We start from the raw sequence: 20098 nt of genomic DNA on the forward strand, positions 1-20098 counted from the left end.
GGAACGCAAAGTAAAGACGTCTTAGTTTTCCCTTTGTCACCTGTATTTAGATCAGTGAATGCAAAACACCCGAGGTATCATGTCAGTCATGTGGATATTTGTCGTAATGCAAAATGCAAAGTGGATGAGCCACCAATAAATCGGCAGCAACTGTGTGATACTCTAATGTCAAAAGGTCCCAAATCTCTGAGGAATGTTTCCAACAACTTGATGAATCTATGCATCTATCTATCTATGCAATCTATGAATTCTATTTCTAGAATTAAGCCATTCTGAATGCAAAAAGGAGCCAACCCAGTACAAGCCAGGTGTACCTAATAAAGTGTCCTGTGAGTGTATATTGTCACAAAGAAGAAGTGGAGTGGAAGTTGTACTGTCTATTTTTATCTGCATGTGAAAGTCACAATTTTAAACCTTTTCAAACGTCACTACGTCAGCATCTATTATATCCTGTCTCAATCCAAGAATCTGTATAACTCCACGATTTTGCCTCAATAGGTCTCTTATGTCTTTACCACCAGACAGATATCTCGACCAATCATGTTGACTCAAGGTGAGTCTCGCCGCTGCAGCTCAGCCAAAGGTCCACCTTACCAAAGCCAGATGTCAACACTTGCGCCTGCTGTAGCTCATATCAAATCTGGCTCAAGACACATATTTACCAGTTCCACAACTGCCATAAATGCCAAAATGAGCCCAGATTAGATGCAAATAAGTCCACTATATTCTTCATCTGCTACATTGCCTTGTGTCCTGTATATTTTACTTGAGAAAGCAAAGTCAGACCTGAATTTAAATGCCAGCCAAGTCCTTTTCAATGTGCCTCTACTGAATGGGAATGGCTCCAAGGCTACTCGAACCATGGAAGGAAAAATGTTTTGCCATGGCCAGAGCTGCAGAGAATGGAGTGGCCTGCTGTTCATTTATATTCAGCAGTTAGCTTGGGTGGAGCTACTGACTAATTGCTGCTCAGGCACTTTATTGTTAATTCAACAGAGAAAGGAAAACATATGATTCATAATTATTCAATCATGAATGGAAATGGGTGGTTTAAACTGACAGAAATCCTAGTTTCTGGACTGAAGAGCTGCAGAGCTGGTTGTTTTCAACCAGTATTTGCATTTGAATAGGTGCAGCCTTAAACCCGACTTGCAAATTGTTCTCTTTTGAATGATGTCTTTTCACCAGAGGCCTATACTTTGTTTGTACAAGTGCTTTTTTAAAGTCTATTTTCGCTGAAATCCTTTTTTTTTGACAAGCTCTAAATTTAGCAGAATATATAATGAGTTATTTTGAAAGAGTTTCTGAATATCATCTCTTCACATCATCACTCATAGCACAAATTGTTATTTGTGCATCATTCACTGTCAATATTCCATATGAGCTTATCTGTCTTCAGGAAGACGTGAGATGTAAATGGCACATGGAATAAATGCAGCACTTTAATGCATATAATGTATCACAAAGCTAAATCATTCCCTCCCTTCTAGTGACTTCACATCAATAGACACATTTATTGCCATTGTGACAAATAATAAAATACCATTATCTTTCCATTCCTTGCTTTCCCAACGCATTCACAAATAGAGTGATTAAGCCGCTGGTAATAAATGTATGCCTGTCTAACTTCGATAATGAGCCAAGACCATAGAAGCCTAAATGACAGATATGAGAAAATGAACAGATATTGTTTTTCTTCCCTCAAAGGGTATGTCATCGGTTCTGTCCATTTGTCTCTCTGTCTGTTTGTTAGCAGTCTGGGACTCTGTTAAGTCTAATTGTTGAATGTTGTCATTATGTTCTTAAATTTGTACAGTCTTGGTTCAAGCAGTAGGATCAAGACATTCCTTTGATCCTGAGCACCTCTCCAGCCACTCTGTGCTGGGGGAGGTGCAGATACATCCTATCTGAAAGATCTGTTTCCTGTGATGTTGCTTCCTGCTTTTATGACCCTTTTGGTCAGCAGGAGGACACACACACACACACATTCTCACATAACACACACACGTTCTTGCACATGCATATAGGTGCTTACACATACACACACATAGTGCCTTGTCTTTGTAACCAAGAGGGGTCTTACGAGGGGAGGTGCTTTTGCTGTGATGTGTATTGTAACAGTTTGTTAATAAATAGCTACGGGGACAGCTGCTCTTTTGAAGGATTTTGGGCATGAGACAGGTTAGGAGCGTGAGCTGGTTCTTGACCAAAGACTTCCCTTGCTAGCAAGTAAAAGATGTTTGTCTTGTTTTTGTCGTTAACGAGAATAAGTTTCTAAACTAGCAGGGCTTGTGGAAACACAGACCCAACAGACTCACAGTTTGTAAAGTATTGTTTTCAAATTTTGTGTGTTGGTAGATACCAGTAACATCTCAAGCTGATTTAATTTTGGTAGAAATCACGTCAAGGTCAAGGTCACACCAAATGTGCAACTCAGGAAAAATTTTATATTATTATTAATATTTTTTATGGAATGTCTTCAAACTTCACAGCAATATACCAAACCTCGGGGGACGTGGGTACCTAGGTTGTCTAAGCGTTTGACCTTGACCTTCTTTGTAACCAGAAAAGGTTAGGAGATACTGGGAGAGGTCAGACTAGAGAAGGTAAAAAGAAAACAAAAACAGAAAAAGAGATTCACATGGTAACCATAACCATGTATCAAGTTCCTGCTGGAGGAGGAGGTGGCAACAAAACGATATGACCAGGACATGTGACAAGTACTATCACCTTGTGTTTTACTATGTTTTTTTTTCTCTATATCACATACAGAGGCTCTTTGACCCTCTGTATGTGATATTGGTCTATACAAGGGGAAGAAAGAATTAAAGTGAGTAACAATAAGACTTTGTGCTTTAAGTGACAGGAAGATACAATTTTTTCTTATTCAGCATTTGGTTACACTAAATGGCACTCTAAGGAGAGGGTTTTAGACTTTTCAAAATCCTTTATAGTTCCCATGATATATCTGTTGTCAAAGCTTACCTGGGTCATTTCCAAGATTTCCTTATTTCACAACTCCAGGTTGTGGGATAGGTTGTACGACAAAACTTTATTAACCTCTGGGCCTAAGCCTAAATAATCCAGATGGCGTGACTTTCCAGACATCTCCTTCTGGAGCCAGTTCTTTTCACACACATGACAGCAGGCCATAGCATGTTTTGTGCGTATAAGTCATTTCTTTCCAATTTTCTGGAAACTTAGGCTTGTTTTTGCATGCTCTGTTGTCTGTTTGCTTGAATCCTGTTACATACCTTAAGAGTTTTTGTCTCCCATAAACTAAAAGGTTATTGCTGTTCATCTAAACCTTGTGTCACAGGCCTTTTTCACAGCAGTCAGTATAATTTACTGCAGTCGAAAAAGCACTAGTGTCGCCAATAATGACAACAATGGGTCTGTTCTATTCAGATGTCTCAGTAAAGCAGGGCAGTGTGACAGTGAGCCAGCACGAACAGCATCTGGAAGTCAGCTATCATTATTATTATGTATAACAAAATAACTACTACTTTAAGTACACTGAACAAAAATATAAATGCAACACTTTTGTTTTTGCTCCCATTTTTCATGAGCTGAACTTAAAGATCTGAAACATTTTCCACAAACACAAAGGACCCATTACTATCAAATATTGTTCACAAATCTGTCTAAATCTGTGTTAGTGAGAACTTCAGGTTTGCCGAGATAATACGTCCCACCTCACAGGTGTGGCATGTCGAGGTGCTGATTAGACAGCATGAACATTGCACAGGTGTACCTTAGACTGCCCACAATAAAAGGCCACTCTGAAATATGCAGTTTGATCACACAGCACAATGCTACAAATGTCGCAGCTTTTGAGGGAGCATGCAATTGGCATGCTGACCGCAGGAATCTACCAGAACAGTTGCCTGTGAAATGAACGTTCATTTCTCTGCTATAAGCCATCTTCAAAGGCGTTTAGGAGAATTTGGCTGTACATCCAACCAGCCTCACAATTGCAGACCACATGTAACCACACCAGCCCAGGACCTCCACATCCAGCATGTTCACCTCCAGGATGGTCGACCAGGTGGAGACCAGCCACCCAGACAGCTGCAGCAACAATCGGTTTGCATTAAAGAATTTCTGCAAAAACTGTCAGAAACCGTGTCAGGGAAGCTCATCTGCATGTTCGTTGTCCTCATCGGGGTCTAGACCTGACTGCAGTTCATCACTTTAACCAACTTGAGTGGACAAATTCTCACATTCAATGTCATCTGGCACGTTGGAGAGGTGTTCTGTTGACAGATGTTTTTACTGTTCAGGGCAGATGGCAGACAGCTTGTGTTGCGTCATGTGGATGAGCAGTTTGCTGACGTCAATGTTGTGGACTGAGTGGCCCATGGTGGCGGTGGGGTTATGGACAATGAACACGAGTGCATTTTATTGTTGGCATTTTGAATGCACAGAGATACCGTGTTGAGATCCTGAGGACCATAGTTGTGCCATTTATCCATGACCATAACCTCCTGTTACAGCATGATAATGCACGGCCCCATATTGCAGGGATCTGTACACAATTCCTTGGAAGCTGAAAACATCCCAGTTCTTGCATGGCCAGCATACTCACCAGACATGTCACCCATTGAGCATGTTTGGGACGCTCGGCGTATATGACAGCGTGTTCCACTTCCTGCCAATATTCAGCAACTTTGCACAAGTATTGAAGAGGAGTGGACCAACATTCCACTGCTCACAATCAACAACCTGATCAACTCTATGCCCATTGCACACCATTTGCCTCACAAGGTGTGTGTGTGAGGCAAATGGTGGCCACACCAGATACTGACTAGTTTTGCGGCATCTGTAGCATTGTGCTGTGTGATCAAACTGCATATTTCAGAGTGGCCTTTTATTGTGGGCAGTCTAAGGTACACCTGTGCAATGTTCATGCTGTCTAATCAGCACCTCGACATGCCACACCTGTGAGGTGGGATGTATTATCTCGGCAAACCTGAAGTTCTCACTAACACAGATTTAGACAGATTTGTGAACAATATTTGATAGTAATGGGTCCTTTGTGTTTGTGGAAAATGTTTCAGATCTTTAAGTTCAGCTCATGAAAAATGGGAGCAAAAACAAAAGTGTTGCGTTTATATTTTTGTTCAGTGTAGATATATTCATTCCTCCTTCCATCCATCCAAAGACTTAGTTTTAGGGCTATGCAGGCTCTTTTAGATGTTTTTGTTTTGGTAAAGTCTTATCTGCCTTCCTGTTCTTTAATGTAACTGTTGGGTTTCACCTTATTATAAATGCTTTGTATTCACATGAGGCATCTTTTGCTTGTAGCCCTTAACAAAAAAAAAAACTCCTACCTCCTTGAATGTGTTCTTGACTTGGTTAGATGTTTTGATGGTGTTTTTCTTAACCATCGGAAAAAATCGGTCATCATGCACTTAGGTTGTCTTCTGTGGTCGTTCAGGCCCCTCAGTGTTGCTGACCTGGCCAGTGTATCCAAAGTTTTTAAGAGTATATTAGATTGTTGATTTGGCAGATCTTAAAGGTTTTGGTCTGTCTTACAAGGTTATTTTGCTTTTTCAGCCTCACTTCCACTGACATTTATTTGGACCTTATATTTAAAATTACGCTGAAAAAGTATAAAATACAATTTCAACACTTTGTATGTATGTGTGAAATAATTGACTTACATACCTTTATAAAACTGCATGACTGCACTGCATATTAAAAGCAAACCTGCAAATGTCCTGAGCACAAATCCCAAAACATATTGTGCACATACAGTGGTCTCATCTCAGGACTTGAAATCTGCTTGTTGGTTGATGGCTGAGCATTATAACGACTCTGACAGACTGTCTGCTATGATTAGGACAGAAAGTCAGTGCACCAAGACAAATATCTCACCTCCTGCTTCTGCAACATTTGCATTAATTAATAGTGACAGCTGAGATATGACCAAAGATGACGCTCATAATTAAATTTCAGATTACACTTAATGTGATTTTGATGTTAGCGCTATGCTTCATCCAAGAAAACAGTGGTATAATTACAGCTGCTGAAATGTCAAATTATTAACCCTTACATTAGGAAAGCTGCTGTGAAATACAAGTTTAAATCAGCTATTTTATATGAGTAACTCTACTGAGAGTTTTAGAGGAAAACCTAAAAGCTGGTTTCATAACCCTTGTGGATATTTAACAAATTTAACAAATTTCCCACGTGTGGGACTAATAAAGGTTATCTTATCTTATTAACCAAAATAACTAAATATGTCAACTAACAGATGCAACTAAAACAAGTTGGCTAGCAGACTCCTTCTGAACTAATCGATAATGTTACTAATCATGCTAATATACTCACAGCAATACTGCTGTCATGTTGACCTGCGAATGAGATCCATGTTACAATGCAGAAATGTACTATGGTTAATATCTACAAAGATTTTATGGCTGCTTTTTGAGATATTTCAGTTGGGACCAAACTGAGAAGCAGCTGAGGAGAACATGTAAAAAGTACTTCAGACACACCTTTGCTTTGCATTATACTTTTATAACAATGAGTAAAAGCATACAGTCTAAATGTAGACAACAGAAACAAAGCTATGGGGATTCACAAACTTTAACCTATATCACTAGACTTGGCTAGTTGGACAGATGGCCTCAGGTTTGACTCTAGATCACTTTGGTATACAGAGGAGTTATTAGCTTCTTGCAGTCATGTGCAGGAAGCTCAGATGGGTGTGTATGAAAAAGAAGCCCAAATCATCACCCCTCCACCACCATGCTTGGCATTTAATATGAAGTGTGTGTGCTGATATGCTGTGTTTTGTTTACTGCAAATGTGGTTCTGTGCATTATGGCAAAACATTTCTACTGTAGTCTCATCTGTCTGAAGGACATAGTTCCAGGAATCTTGTGGATAGTTCAGATGGAACTGTGTGAACCTGGGTTATGCTACCATTTTCTTAAATGTGTTTAGTCTTTTTTCTACCTTTGCACTTGTGAATGTTAACATTTATCATACTAAATGAGACCTGTAGAGTCTGAGATGTAGCTCTTGGATGTTTTGCTGTTTCTCTGAGCATCGCACAGTCAGACCTTAAAGTGAATTTGTTGGGATGCCCACTCCTGAGAAGACTGTAGTATTGTGTTTACACACCTGGATGCTTAAGACCAGCAAATTGCCAAAACATCTGCGTTTATAGAACTGCCAAAATTTTCTGACAATCAGTTAATCAAGTGAATTTGATTAGCAGCATATGTCTCCTACTTTCACTCTTAATTTCTATGGATGCAGTAATGATACACTAAGTTTTTCACAGACCTGCATAGAGTGGCTGTAGCCCTATTTGTACTTTTTTTGCTTGCCTTGATTATATGACATTGTATAGATGTCATCAATTAACTGAAAGAATTACTTGACATTAACGAGAGAAATAGTTGTTAGTTGGAGCCTTATATTTAGCATATTAAAGCAAAGGATTCATTAGACATGACAATGTAGGTGTATTTTATTTACAGGTGTATAAACAACATGATTCAATGCAAGATCGTCACTGGAAAAGGTAAGAAAAACAAGTGAATCTTCCCTTAATGTTTTTGTGTGTGTGTGTGTGTGTGTGTGTGTGCGTGTGTGTGTGTGTGCGTATATGCATGTGTATATGTGTGTGTTGATGCATGCCTGTGTATCACACCTGTTTTGTGTTTGTGTAACTATAGTATAAGACATTCCCAGCTGCAGTCATTGTACGAGCTCATGAACCTCATCTACACAGAGCCACACTCTATTTACATTTCATTCGACTTTAAGTGCTCCTCACGGCTCAGCTAACTGTACATGGCAACAGCACGCATCCAAACTAAAGCACTAATAATAACACATAAGCATGCACAGGCCTGAATGAGATCAGAAGCAACCTCTTTGCTCAAATTAAAATCATTTAATCCTATAAAGACTTTGTAGATCCTGCTCTGTTTTTTCTCAATAAAGCAAATTAAAAAGGAAACCGGTAAGATACTTTACAGTATGACTGTCGTTCTGTTTTGGGAATCGGTGTTTTGTTTAAATACAGTTTGGGGAGACTCCTCATCATAAAGTGCTATACAGTGCCATACACCAGAAAGAATGTTACAGTTTTCTTCAGAGCAGTGGTTTCTCATCTCCAGAAATTGGGAAACGGCCTGTTTTTGCATCTAACCAAACCTGCACATGAGCTTGCAAGCTGAGCAAAGCTTTCAAATTCACTCGGCTTCCTTCGTGTAAAAGTTCTCCGGCGCTGCACAGGGGAGGAGGTTTTGCATGAAAGACCGAGTGCTGGTTGGATGAAAAACCTGGCCCTTTGATGCAACCCCTTGGAGACTGGAAATGAGAAAGACTGCAGCGGCGGCGGCAGGAGAGAGGAAGAGAGAGGGCGTCCCAAAACAGCAGCATGGCTCACAGCCAACTGTCTCAAATATGGCTGAATATGAAAGACACCACTAGTATTTAACTAATTAAGTAGGATGTGATTTCTTATATCACCTGCATATGTCGTGCTATAAATAGTAGTAAAGCTAAATACTTCAAACTTGAATTGTTGTTAAAAATAGAAACACATGCAAATTTTGAGGTTAGTGCAAAATAAAAGTGGGGAAAAGTTCAATTTGTTCATCTCCAGAAGCTGATGTATACCCTTGAACAAGCACACCCATGCCTTCATCATCTTCTCTGGTTGACATGGTTAGCCAACTGCCTTCTGTAGTGCCATTATTAGTGTGGATAAAAACACAGGTATATCCTATTAAAAAATACTTGACCTCCATCGGAGCTTACAGACCATCTTGTATTGCAGTATATGTTGTTAAGAAATATTAAATATTGTGACTTCTAGGCCCTAAGTGGAAGTGAAATGTCCAGTACAATACTCGCAGCCAAACTGGTTCATCCATAAACTTAGCTGAACTAACCTGGCTTGCTAAACGCTATAGAGCTGCTTGGGAAATTGGAAAACATCAAACATTAAGTAAATGTGTGCAATTAAAGGGACAAAACAACGTTAAATAAGTTAGGTAATAATATACAGAAGGAAAAGATTGTATATGTCGGATGGGTTCTTCTGTGCATGCTCAGGGACCCTACGAACATTAAAGTCATTTCGTCTTTAAAAAAAAAAAGATAAAAGAAAAAGAAAGGTGCAAGTTGAGTGTTTTCAGCCAGTTCCTCAGCAAGCAGTTTCCTCAAAAGCTCCGCTGGCAGGCGGTGAAATAAAAGCTTCGGTTTTGGCTTCCTCTCCTCCTCTCCTTGGGGAGTGAACCTCATTGTCGCCCTCTCCGTTTACACCACTGTGCTGACAGACGGGTCAGACAAGTTGAGTTGGCCCGTGACGTCAGTGGGTGGGTACTGCTGCAGAGGTGAAGAAAAACAGGGCGGAGGAAGAGAGACACATAACAGGGTGTCATTTCTTGACAAAATTTAGTGTCCCTTTTGTTGCCGATGTTGTTGTTGTCCTAGCATTGTCTAAATATTCATTTTAATTTAGGGAACAACTGTGTTCTGCAGAAGCCGGATGTTGCTCTAACCCCTCTCAGGCAGACTTTAATTTTGTGTCATTTTCTTTAAAGTCTGAATTTTTGTAGAACAGTTTGTGCCTGAGGTGGGCTAGTTTTGGAGCTGACGTAAGATCCCGAGAGTCTTGACAACAGCAGTCATTTATTTTTTTATTTTATTTTTTGCCTCAGCAACATGACTGGGTGATAACTTCCTGCCATGGATAAAATGGGCAGCTCATTTATCACCCCCACAGTCATCTGTGTGCATGCAGACAGGCAGCTTCTCTATATTTAGCTCAAGAGGAGAACATGAATTTTGGGCTGATTGCACAAGTGCTGCTGTGTCGGACTCTTACGTCCAATCCCTGCATCACTGTGCTTCTTTAAGAGCAGAATATGTTTAATTATAGGCTTCTGCAATGCTGAGAGGGGAGGCAAGATCCCATATCCATGCATGTGCTTCGTTTGAGTGTTTTTGTTTTTTTAGTGCTTTTGGCAGCAGTAAGCCATTTTTTAAAATGTTATCTTTTACATAGAAACACAGAAATCCTACATTACAGAATCCGCTTTATACATCATAAATCGAGTTTGCAGAACATGTTGTTTTTGTAGAATTGCTTCATGTTTTGAAACACAGTGAGATTGGGTGGAGTAACTGCATTATGTCCTTTATAATTCAGCTAATTTCCAACATGCCAATCAAAATTCTGACTCACAGTGCTGTGTTGCAAAGCATGCAGGAAAGCATCTTTTCTTTTTACATTAAGCACATTACTACTGCACATTAATGACGTTCAGAACCAAAACAGGGAAGGTGTACCCGTCTCATTTGTCACTTTTTTTGATTTAAGCACCTCTCGTTTTAAGCCGATAGAGCCGATACATTCAAGCATGTGAGTTTCAGAAGTTGGTATGATGCAACTAACATGCTGACAGATGTGGGGGCATCCAGACTGAATGGGAAAATTGTTGCTTTTTATTTTAAGGTAATAAATAGGAGTCAGAGTGGATGTCCCTCATCTCCTTGACCCGCAAGTTGCATCATCACATAGCTTACAGCCCCCATTTGGGTCTCCACATGTCTTGTACCTTGAGGGCCTGCTAACAGCGCACCCTACTGGGGTCAAGTGGACCAGCAAAAGAGAGACACTTCACTGACATCACAACCACAGTTAAAAGCTACTTATTCAGCACAACTATGATGATGTTTTTTTGTTGGGGTTTTTTGTCATATATGGAACAGCTACAAAGAGTATTACTACTTCTACGGTTACTACATCTATGACAGTTAAAGTAATTAGCATGCTTGTAGAGGGAGAGAGGAGCAGTGTGGCATGTGGGTGAGGGACACTGACACTCAAGTCCATTGATATCCATTAATAGAAAAGAAGAACATTTATATAAAATCAAAAATAATGGTCAAAGACTGAAGATGGCAGGTCTTTCAGTTGGAGCATCTTTTGTAATTACACTAAATCCTGTTTCATTTTACACTTTGAGACATTTTTTCCCCCCAATAGGGCTCCCAAGCCAGCATCCGAAACCTCATACAGACAAAGTGGCAGTGGCGATCCCGCTCTTCTTCTCATAAAATGAAAGAAATTCTATTGGAAAAACGCCGGGGAAGAGTAAAGGTGCTTGGCTTCATTGCTGAAACATCCGTTAAAAAAACAAAACAAAACAAAAAAACAACAACAGATAGTTAACAGAAGAGAAAGAAAGGAGAAACAGAAAATCAAATCATAACTTTTTTTTAAATGTTGCAAGCTGTTATCTTTGCTGCCATAGGCTACATTTCTCCAGAGAAACACATTCAAAGCATAGTGTTAGTGCAAAAGGCTATGAAGGCTATCTCCACAAATTATTGCCATTCTTTTATAAAGCCCAGATTTGGTTAACAACCAGCTATGCCTGGCAGATCAGCTGGGCACAAATGACCGTCGGTCACCAGTTTGTCAGCGCGATCCAAGCTCGTGTAGTGCAATCTCCAAACCGCAATGAGCAGGGCCTTTCAACCGAACTGTGAAGGAATGCAGAAAACCTGACACTCTCATTGTGCTGCAGCAAAGGAGTGATATAAAAAGAAGGGGGGGGGGCAGTAGCTTGTATTTATTCTTGCATCACAGTGAGAGTCTAAGGCTTCACAGAGTTTTTAGCACAATAAAAACAATATGTAAAACTTAAAGTCGACTGTCTTCACGACCTGAAAATATACCCTGCAAAAGGCATGCACAGTTCGGACCACAAGGACACTGGAAATAAAACAAGAATTATGACAAACAAAATATGATAACGCAAAAAAGTAAATTGATTAATAGAAATCCATGAGTGGAATCCTGAAATAGACACACCGAAAAATATGACAACACATTAGTTTTCTTCTCAGGAGGGCTGGACGTCACCTTAAATTTTAAAAAAGGGTTTTGGGAATAAAAAAATGACAGAACACCAGCGCATGCTTTTCAAACCATAAGCAAACCAACAGCGGCTGAAACCCAAACAGAGGAAGTGCAGGATTGGTGCAAAGAAACAATGGATATACGAAGGATCAGGCAGTCAAAACGACAGGACATGAACAGAAACGTATAAACAGACACGCTCGCATACGGTACACTCACGCACACACGTACCACAGTGCCACCACCACCATCATCACCACCAAATACGGACAGAATCCACGTCCAAACCAGAGGCAGGGAGGAAGAGCAGCCCAAGACAAAACACCACTGGCAGACTGCTTGCTTTTGTCGCGCCCCTTCCTCCAGAAGACACTAATCCCATTAAATCCTTCCCCCCTTTTCCCCCAAATCCTGGACACTTGGGATGCTCCCTTTCCAAATTCAGAGCCCAGCTCCTGGCCTGGCCTGACCTGAGATCCTGCACTGATGCCCTCTATGCTGTGGAGGAACCATAAGAGCTAAATGGTAATGGTTGATCGATGGTGAAGGGACAGACACGTGGCAGAGGCCAGCGGAGCCGTGTGGAAATGAGTGAGTGGAACATGGGACTCTTTTGAGGTCAGATATGGGGATGGGGGCAGAGAGGACAGCGAAAGACAAAGAGATGGAAGCGGAGACAGAGGAGGAGAAGAGGAAAGAGAGGAAAGAATAAACAAGGGAAGGTGTCGCTTCTTCCGTCTCCTTACCGTGTCTTTGGAGGACCTACGTCTCTTGATGCTGGAGGCCAGGGTGGTACTGATGGACCTAAAAGAGGCTTTCTTTTTGGGGTCGGGCTCTGCTCTACCACTTTTCCTATCCTAAAATAAATATATGTAGAAACATTATTCATGTTCTATGGCTGGGGTGATAACCGTGGTTTCAGTCTCACCCGTTTTCTCTCTACCCACCACCACCAAAACCACTGCCACCCCAATAGATTACCTTGTGTTTTTAATAGACTAATTACTGGGAGGGTCCTTGTGAAAAACACTACACCATTTGGAAATGTAAAAGAGGGAGAAAGAAGGGGATAAAGCTTGTTAGATGTGAGAGTGAACAAAGTCTGTTCAGTCTGATATGAGGGCATTTGTCTACATTTTATGCAACATAATCACGCTTGGACTGCACAAGATGGCACAGTAGTCCTCTAGAAACACACTCAGTTGGCCCTAGAAATGCACTGGAATGAGTGATGACTAGTAAAGATGTCAGTGGGTGTGATACCTAGGTTTTAAACCATCTAAAATAGTCTACCCGTACACTCGCTATTGTGTGAGTGCACACACACTTTAAAGCTGCCACTTCTTTATCTCAGCACATGCTTAATCTTCAATCTACTCTTACTCAGTAACACACAGGTAACATCTTCAAATGCGTACCTGTCAAAATAAAATAAAAACATAAAGAAAAAGAAGCACTTTTAACCGTATTCTTACAACATGGTGAGCCAATTTGGTGCCCTCCCTCCCTCATACCATCAGAGTGCCCCACAGCTATTCTCAGCACAATTACTGGATGTCTGTGTGCAACAATAAAAAAAGAACTCATATTAAGAACTCATATTAAGGTATTCTTACATCCTGAGTCTCTACAGAGGAAGAGGGCTGCATAGGGGGAGAAAAGAAAAATAAAATAAATGTCCATCCACTTGGATTGTTATTACTTTAAAGAATATCCTTAAGCAAAAGCCAAGGGAACCAAAAATGGCAGATAAAAAATCCCAAAACTAGCAAAGCAAACATTCACATCCAAAGCCAGGCAGGTATAAAAAGTTCAAAAAAAAAATAATAATAAAAAAGCTACAGTATTGGATGCATAGAAGGAAAACAACAGCGACATAAGTCAGTAATTAAAGCCCATTTAACGTCATTATACCTTTAAGGGGTATAATGGAAATTCACCCCACACACCAGGGAATGAGATGAGATGGAGAGCATAAAGATAAAAATAAGAAGGAATGGTTGTCTACTAAAGCAACAAAAAAGCCTGTTTTCTACTGAAATTAAAGCACAAAAACAAAAGTCAGTGTTTAAATGATAAATTCATAATTAACTGAGCAAATGAAAGCTAAAAGATGCTACTTCTAATAAAAAAGCACTCTAAGATGGATGTTAGTAAAGTATAAGTGGAGGATGACAGATTAGTAGCAGCAAGGGAGGCCCTTGGGGTGGGCGGGGCAGTGTGGTGTGAATTTCAACATGCCAAATCGTTTTATGGATGGAGGGAAGGAATAAAAGGGGGGACATAGATTAAGTAACACAAAACAAATAGCACGACAAATCAATCCTGGCCAGCACTGGCCCCGCAGTTCATCCTTTTTCATCAGGTCACATGACTAGGCTCTTTCAGGGCACATTTGTTCCACCATCACCCCGCCAACCAGCACTCTCTCAACCCCCTGATGACATAATATCAGGTGGCGAGCAGGTATTATCTCATGTGCAGGATAGATGAAAGCTGGCAGAGGAGTGATTGGTGCACGGCACCGTTCGATTTTAGTGCAAAAAATATCTTTTTCCTGTTGGAAGATGACATCTCGTGTTAGTAAATGGTTAAAGTCAGCGTGCGTATTGGTCTTGGTTCAGGAAAATCAATGCCCAAGTGACGTCAGGTGTTCGTTTAATCTTTACTTTCCCCTTTTCTTACACATGTTAGACTGCAGGAGTGAAGCCCGGCCATCCAGAGCCCTGATGAGGCGCTGCGTGTGCACAGTCCCGGCCATGCAGGGCATGCTGGACCATCAGATGAAGAGCGGCATGGGACTTGCACCGTGTACATCGGCTGCACGTTTCCCGTTGGAAACAGATGTGAGCTGTCATAGTCCAGCATCATTATACAACATCACTGTTATCGTCACGCAGGAGACTTTCTGACACTTTGTTTTCATCCCAAACTATCATCAGGTTCAATCTGGTTCAGACAGTGCACTTCTAAGTAACATCTGTTTGAAAAGACAGATGTAGAAGCCACAAATGTGTAGTCTCTTAGTAATGGAACACAATGTAACTTTTTTATAATATAAATGTTCACATTGTAGCTACATTGTCCACCTCTAAAAAAGAGAACAGAGAGAGTGGATCAGCAGCAGCCTTTCACTAACCCTAACCCTGCCCCAGTCCTAATGTAACTGACAGCTTTTATTAAAGATGAAGATGAGTTATTACTTACACACCCTACATAAATTATAGCAATCGTTACACTCGAGTGGCCGCACCCTTAGGCGATTTATTCACAGTCAGCTATGGTAAAGTGATAGATAGATGACTGTGTAACACTTATACTTATTAATTGTGTTTGCTATTTAGGTTATTTCTTTATCGGTTTGGCTTAATTCTTTTCCCCTCCAACCAACATACTTTGAAAGGCACAACTACTTTTACTTTAAAGTCATACTGGTTCTGTTTATACTAAGATTTGCTTTCTATAAATTGGATAATGGAATAAGCGGACACTTCGGCCCATTACTATATATCATGCCTTTATTTAAAAGGGACAGTTAAGCCTTAATATCATTTAGGCACCATCGGCAACCAAATAACATGCTCTCACACACAAAAATGCATGTGCATTAGCTAAATTAGGTAGCTGATCACACTATGTACAATTTTCTTCTGACAAGTAGGAAATGCCCCAGTAAACTAGAATTTCTCATTATAGAACTCAAAAAACTAAAAATAAATTTTACTCCAAAGACCCTTTACTCACTCATCATGTCTGTTGCTACAGCTTATAAAGTTTTACAATCCTAGGCAACCTACACACATGCACTTTTATTTCTTAGTAAAAGTCTGCAAAACCAATGCCATGTTGGTGTGACACCTAATGAACTTCTTGTTTGAGAGCTTTTAGCTTTTAAAAATAACCGGGTGCAGAGATAATGCAAAGGTGGCAACTAGTGAGGATTTCACTTTGTGAACAGATTTACTCAGAAGTGCACTTTCTCTGAAGTTAAACCTCTGTTTGAAGGTATGTGGGTGCACAGTCCTGCACATTGCTTTGCATAATACAACCTGAGGCATTTAAAAGCACATAATAACAAAAAACACACATGGAAGCAGTCGAAACGATGCCAGTAATGGGTATCGAGGTTTTAGTGATTGCTGTACTAGAGAAGGAAGAGGCCACATAAACTGTGATCTTAGATTGAGTTTGTACCTTAGAAAACCAAGCTGTCATTTTTAATTTCAGAAATTTAGATCACTGTGAGTAATTAAATCAGCGTACCTAAACAGTGTGAATAAGATCCTGAATAATTTTCATGCAAAGCAGATTTGATTAGCCTTACTTCATGGGTCCTCTCAGCGCTTCTTGCGTAAGGCGCCATTGTAATAGCTATAGTTAGAGCAATGTGTGTCTAGCAATTTTAGCTTTTGGGCCCAGAGTGATGGTGAATGAGCAAGATGAGCAAGCATGAGCCATCTTTGTTTAGTGATGCAGAGAAATTGGCATGATCATCACTGACATGGATATAAATTACATTAGTCTGCGGGCAGTTTAGTGTGTCCCTCTCCTTTCTCAGTGACGCCCCCCTGCATGCATTCATCTGCTGTATGCGCCTACATCTATATGTACATCTATATGAGGACACATACGACAGTTACATACAGCTATCAGTTTGATGGTAGACACTTTTAGAAGGACATTGATTTGCTGACAGGCACTTGTGATAATTATACTGTACCTTCCTCCAGCCCTGCTGTCTCATTTCACTTGGTTCAAGAGAGACACAGCAGACAAACTGCCACAGCCACATCACAGCCTCAGGCTGTGATTGGCCATCAAATGTGGAAACCCTGTACCTTCAAAGCTGCACTGATTGCATCAGAGTGCAGGGGAAATCATGTTCTTCACTGGCTGAGCAAAGGAACTTATCGCTTGATTATAGCTCAGATGGTCAGTTCATTCAAAAAAAAACAAAAAACAAAAATGTTCATAGTGGTATCTGGCCATGAAAATGACTTTAAACTGCAAAGAAGTTCCATTTATTGTTTTTTTAATTACGTGAATGTTTCTGAAAACCCCTGAAAATGAATCTAAGTTAGCTGCATAGTTAGATACCACTAGAGCAAGTATAAAAATAAGGACTTATAAAATTATATTTGAGTGAACTGAGCCTTTAGATTGATGCCTGTTCAGGCAATGTTGCACAAAGCCTTTGCCATGCGAGATTTTAAGTTCTTGCTCGGTGTCTGCATCATGAACACTGCGGTAGATAAGGAGACACACTGTGCGCTGCAGCATTGCACATTTCACTTATGCTGACAATTGTGGAACGGTCACTGCCGTATGATTGTGCCAGGGCATTGATTTTGCTCTTTATGCTCTATTTGTCTTATCAGTTTTTGGCTGCTGTTAGTTTTGCTGCCAGAGAGAAGAAAATCAATGGGGTCGTGAGCAAAGTGCATCAACCTTAGAGTATTCATTGTTAATAATGTTTTTTCAATGTTTCTGGCAGGGAATTTGTTTTTTCTGCTGGCTTTCCATGTACAAATCATATGACCTTATGAAGAATATAGCGCCACAGCAGCAGCTTAGAACTACTGGTTCATGCCATGGAGATTTTTAATTTGGAGATTTATTGTGTGAGAGAATCTCTAATTATCTTATTGTTACGCCAAGAGCGAGAGGTGACATGACGGTGGAAATGGCTCTACTACATACTAAAGAGGGAGTTCCAGCCACCGCTTGACTTCCAGAAGCCTCCTTACTATCCTGCAGGCACACACACAAGAGACACGGGTGCATTTGGCCTCAGGGAACTGTTTAAACCCACAGGGTGGCCACTCAGCATGCCTTACATTATATGTAGGCATCAGAGATCACTGTTTCTTGTATGGTGATCTGCCGGTTTGATCACTACTTAAAAAAACCCCAAAGTTCTCAGATGAGTTGAGAAACAGAAATCAACCCTCATTCAAGGGAGGTTTTTCTGGCTCTCTTCCACCCCAGTTTTGACCCTTCCACCTTCAGTGGATGCAGGGTATCAATCCTACCTGCAAGTTCTTCCTCCAGACATTGACGGCCGCAAAGGCCAGCTGCATCTGCTTCCTGCGGGCGTCTTTATGGCGCTTATAGGCAATTTCAATGAAGATGAGGAAGATCCCTGCTGCTATGCCTCCAGCCACCAGCATGAATACCCCTGTGAAGGAGGGACACATGAACAGAAACAGAGCAGACACAGGGATACGTGAGTTTCCTGTCTACATCTCCCCCGCTCCCACTAAGCATGAACGCATGGTCTGACTGTCATGCTCAGTAGTCGCCCTCCTTTCTCAACCAGCTCCTACTGACGACGACTGCTGCAAACTACATAATATTAATAGAGAACCACAACCGCACGAAATCACAGGACAAGATACTGTACGGCACACTACCCACAGAGCACCACGCTGACACTAAAACAACGATTTTGTAAAGGTATTGGACAAAAAAGGGCTACAGTACCTTACCACTGCAGTTTTTGTCCAATCACTTTTAACGCTTTCTCTACGCCATAAGGACCATACCTGCCATGTTTTCAAAGGTGAGTGTGGCTGGGGCATTGCTCCTTGAGTCACACTCCTGGTATCTCACCCAGGTTTTATCTAGGTCTTCCATGAAGCCGTTCTCATGAGAACTGCAGGGGGTTGGGGGTAGTGGGGAGAGAGGTAACAGAGTTAATGAATGCCGCAAATGACCGAATGTTTGAGCCGCTTACTCCCAGCTAGCAACACAGATGAAGCACAGACAGCTGTACAGACACGTGTACTGACAAACAGTGATACACTTGACAAGAGACAACCAGACAAACAGGGCAGGAAAGGGGAGATACAAAGATGTGACATAAGGCAATGTATTGGATGGCTATAAATGGTCAATATGTGACCATGAAATCATATTGATAAGAAAAAACAAACAAAAAAAAAGGTCATACGAGTAATGCAGCTTCGGCTGGGACAGACCTGAGAATGGCCAGGGACACATTCTGTTTCCAGGGGCTGTCCTTGCGCATGCCTATGCCAAAGCCCGAACGGAAAAACAGCTCTCCCGTGGTCACCAGGTCGCACTTCTGCGAGGCTTCAAACTCCAGCACCGCAGAGTCCCAGATGAAAGCATGCAGCTTGCTGTGGGGGCAGGGGGAGGGAGGAGGAGGAGGAGGAAGTGGGGAGGAAGGGGAAGGAGGGGAAGGAGGGGGTTACGGTGCAACAGTACAATGATTTACATACACATTTACGGCTCCCACCCTTCTCTCTCTTTCACACCACATCGTGTGTGTCAGTCAGCGTTTACCAGCAATCTCTACCGCTGCTTATGTCCCAAATGAAATCCAATGCCAGATGGGTGAGGGCGCGTCCCCCATTGGATTCCCCCAATCTCAAAGATGTTCGTCTGGGTACAACCTGAAAAAGGGGGCTCTTCGACTCAATGTTAGCTCAACCTCACACTGTTGTCAGTGCTGTTGACACGTCCACTCCTGCCGCTGTCCCTGGAAACCTGCCTTGGCTGGGCGATGGGCCTGAATCAGGGGGAATGTCGCAGTAAAGCCTACCACTTCCACCTGATCCGGAGGTCCATGTCCCTCCCCTAGAGTTAACTGGAATAGCCCTGGTCTACGTGCTCGATAGGTCGAACAGCCGGCCGACACGTACTCTGGTCGGCCCGGCTTGGCCGAGACTCACTTGTCACGCACGGCCTGGATAGCCTCGGCGGCACTCTCATAGTTGTGCTTCTCCATGTGGCGGTACATGGTGCTAAGCTCCACCTGCCGCCGGAAGTAGATATCCACTGAGCTTTGTTTCACTGTGGCGTAGATGAACTTGTCTGATGGGTTTCTCAGCTGCATAAAGAGACGAGGAAAAGCACAATCTGATGAACAATAAGTAAGAATAAAATCAATCAGTGTATATATTTGTTAATATGATTGAAAAAAGGTAATGTGTAGTAATAAGCTCCTTGTTTCACATACCCGTGGGTCATTGATACCGGTGATGCGCTCCTCAGGCCGGTCCAACACCAGGAAGGCAGCCAGATTGGCAGTATAGGAAGCCACAATGATCATGGCAAAACCAGCCCACACCATGCCCAGGATTCTCGCTGAGAAGCTACGTGGTGCACCTGTGTGGTGAGTCCAAGTTTTGAGTTTTCATCTCAGTAACTGTCAATTTCAGACAGTTTTTT

The 20098-nt window shown here is 41.5% G+C and overlaps 1 protein-coding gene and 1 pseudogene across 14 annotated transcripts in view; both read right to left on the bottom strand.

Moving 5' to 3' along the window:
• Window positions 1–2572: 2572 nt before the first annotated feature.
• On the bottom strand, window positions 2573–8693 carry LOC146383476 (uncharacterized; annotated as a pseudogene).
• grin1a (glutamate receptor, ionotropic, N-methyl D-aspartate 1a) overlaps window positions 7469–20098 on the bottom strand; it is a 36942-nt gene continuing 24312 nt past the window's right edge. For 4 of the 14 annotated variants that reach the window (XM_084934742.1, XM_084934746.1, XM_084934743.1 and 1 more), the window contains 9 exons: window positions 19887–20035; window positions 19600–19757; window positions 18883–19044; window positions 18448–18557; window positions 17935–18080; window positions 17603–17653; window positions 13519–13545; window positions 12649–12759; window positions 7469–9357 (listed from right to left, as the gene is read on the bottom strand). In XM_084934742.1, the coding sequence (XP_084790868.1) occupies window positions 9289–9357; window positions 12649–12759; window positions 13519–13545; window positions 17603–17653; window positions 17935–18080; window positions 18448–18557; window positions 18883–19044; window positions 19600–19757; window positions 19887–20035 (983 nt within the window). In that variant the 3' untranslated portion in view covers window positions 7469–9288. The other 10 variants (XM_084934748.1, XM_084934749.1, XM_084934756.1 and 7 more) reach the window with 5 other exon arrangements.

This window comes from Perissodus microlepis, chromosome 7, assembly GCF_051167445.1.
Source record: "Perissodus microlepis isolate ML-2025 ecotype Zambia chromosome 7, ASM5116744v1, whole genome shotgun sequence".
Classification (NCBI taxonomy): domain Eukaryota; kingdom Metazoa; phylum Chordata; class Actinopteri; order Cichliformes; family Cichlidae; genus Perissodus; species Perissodus microlepis.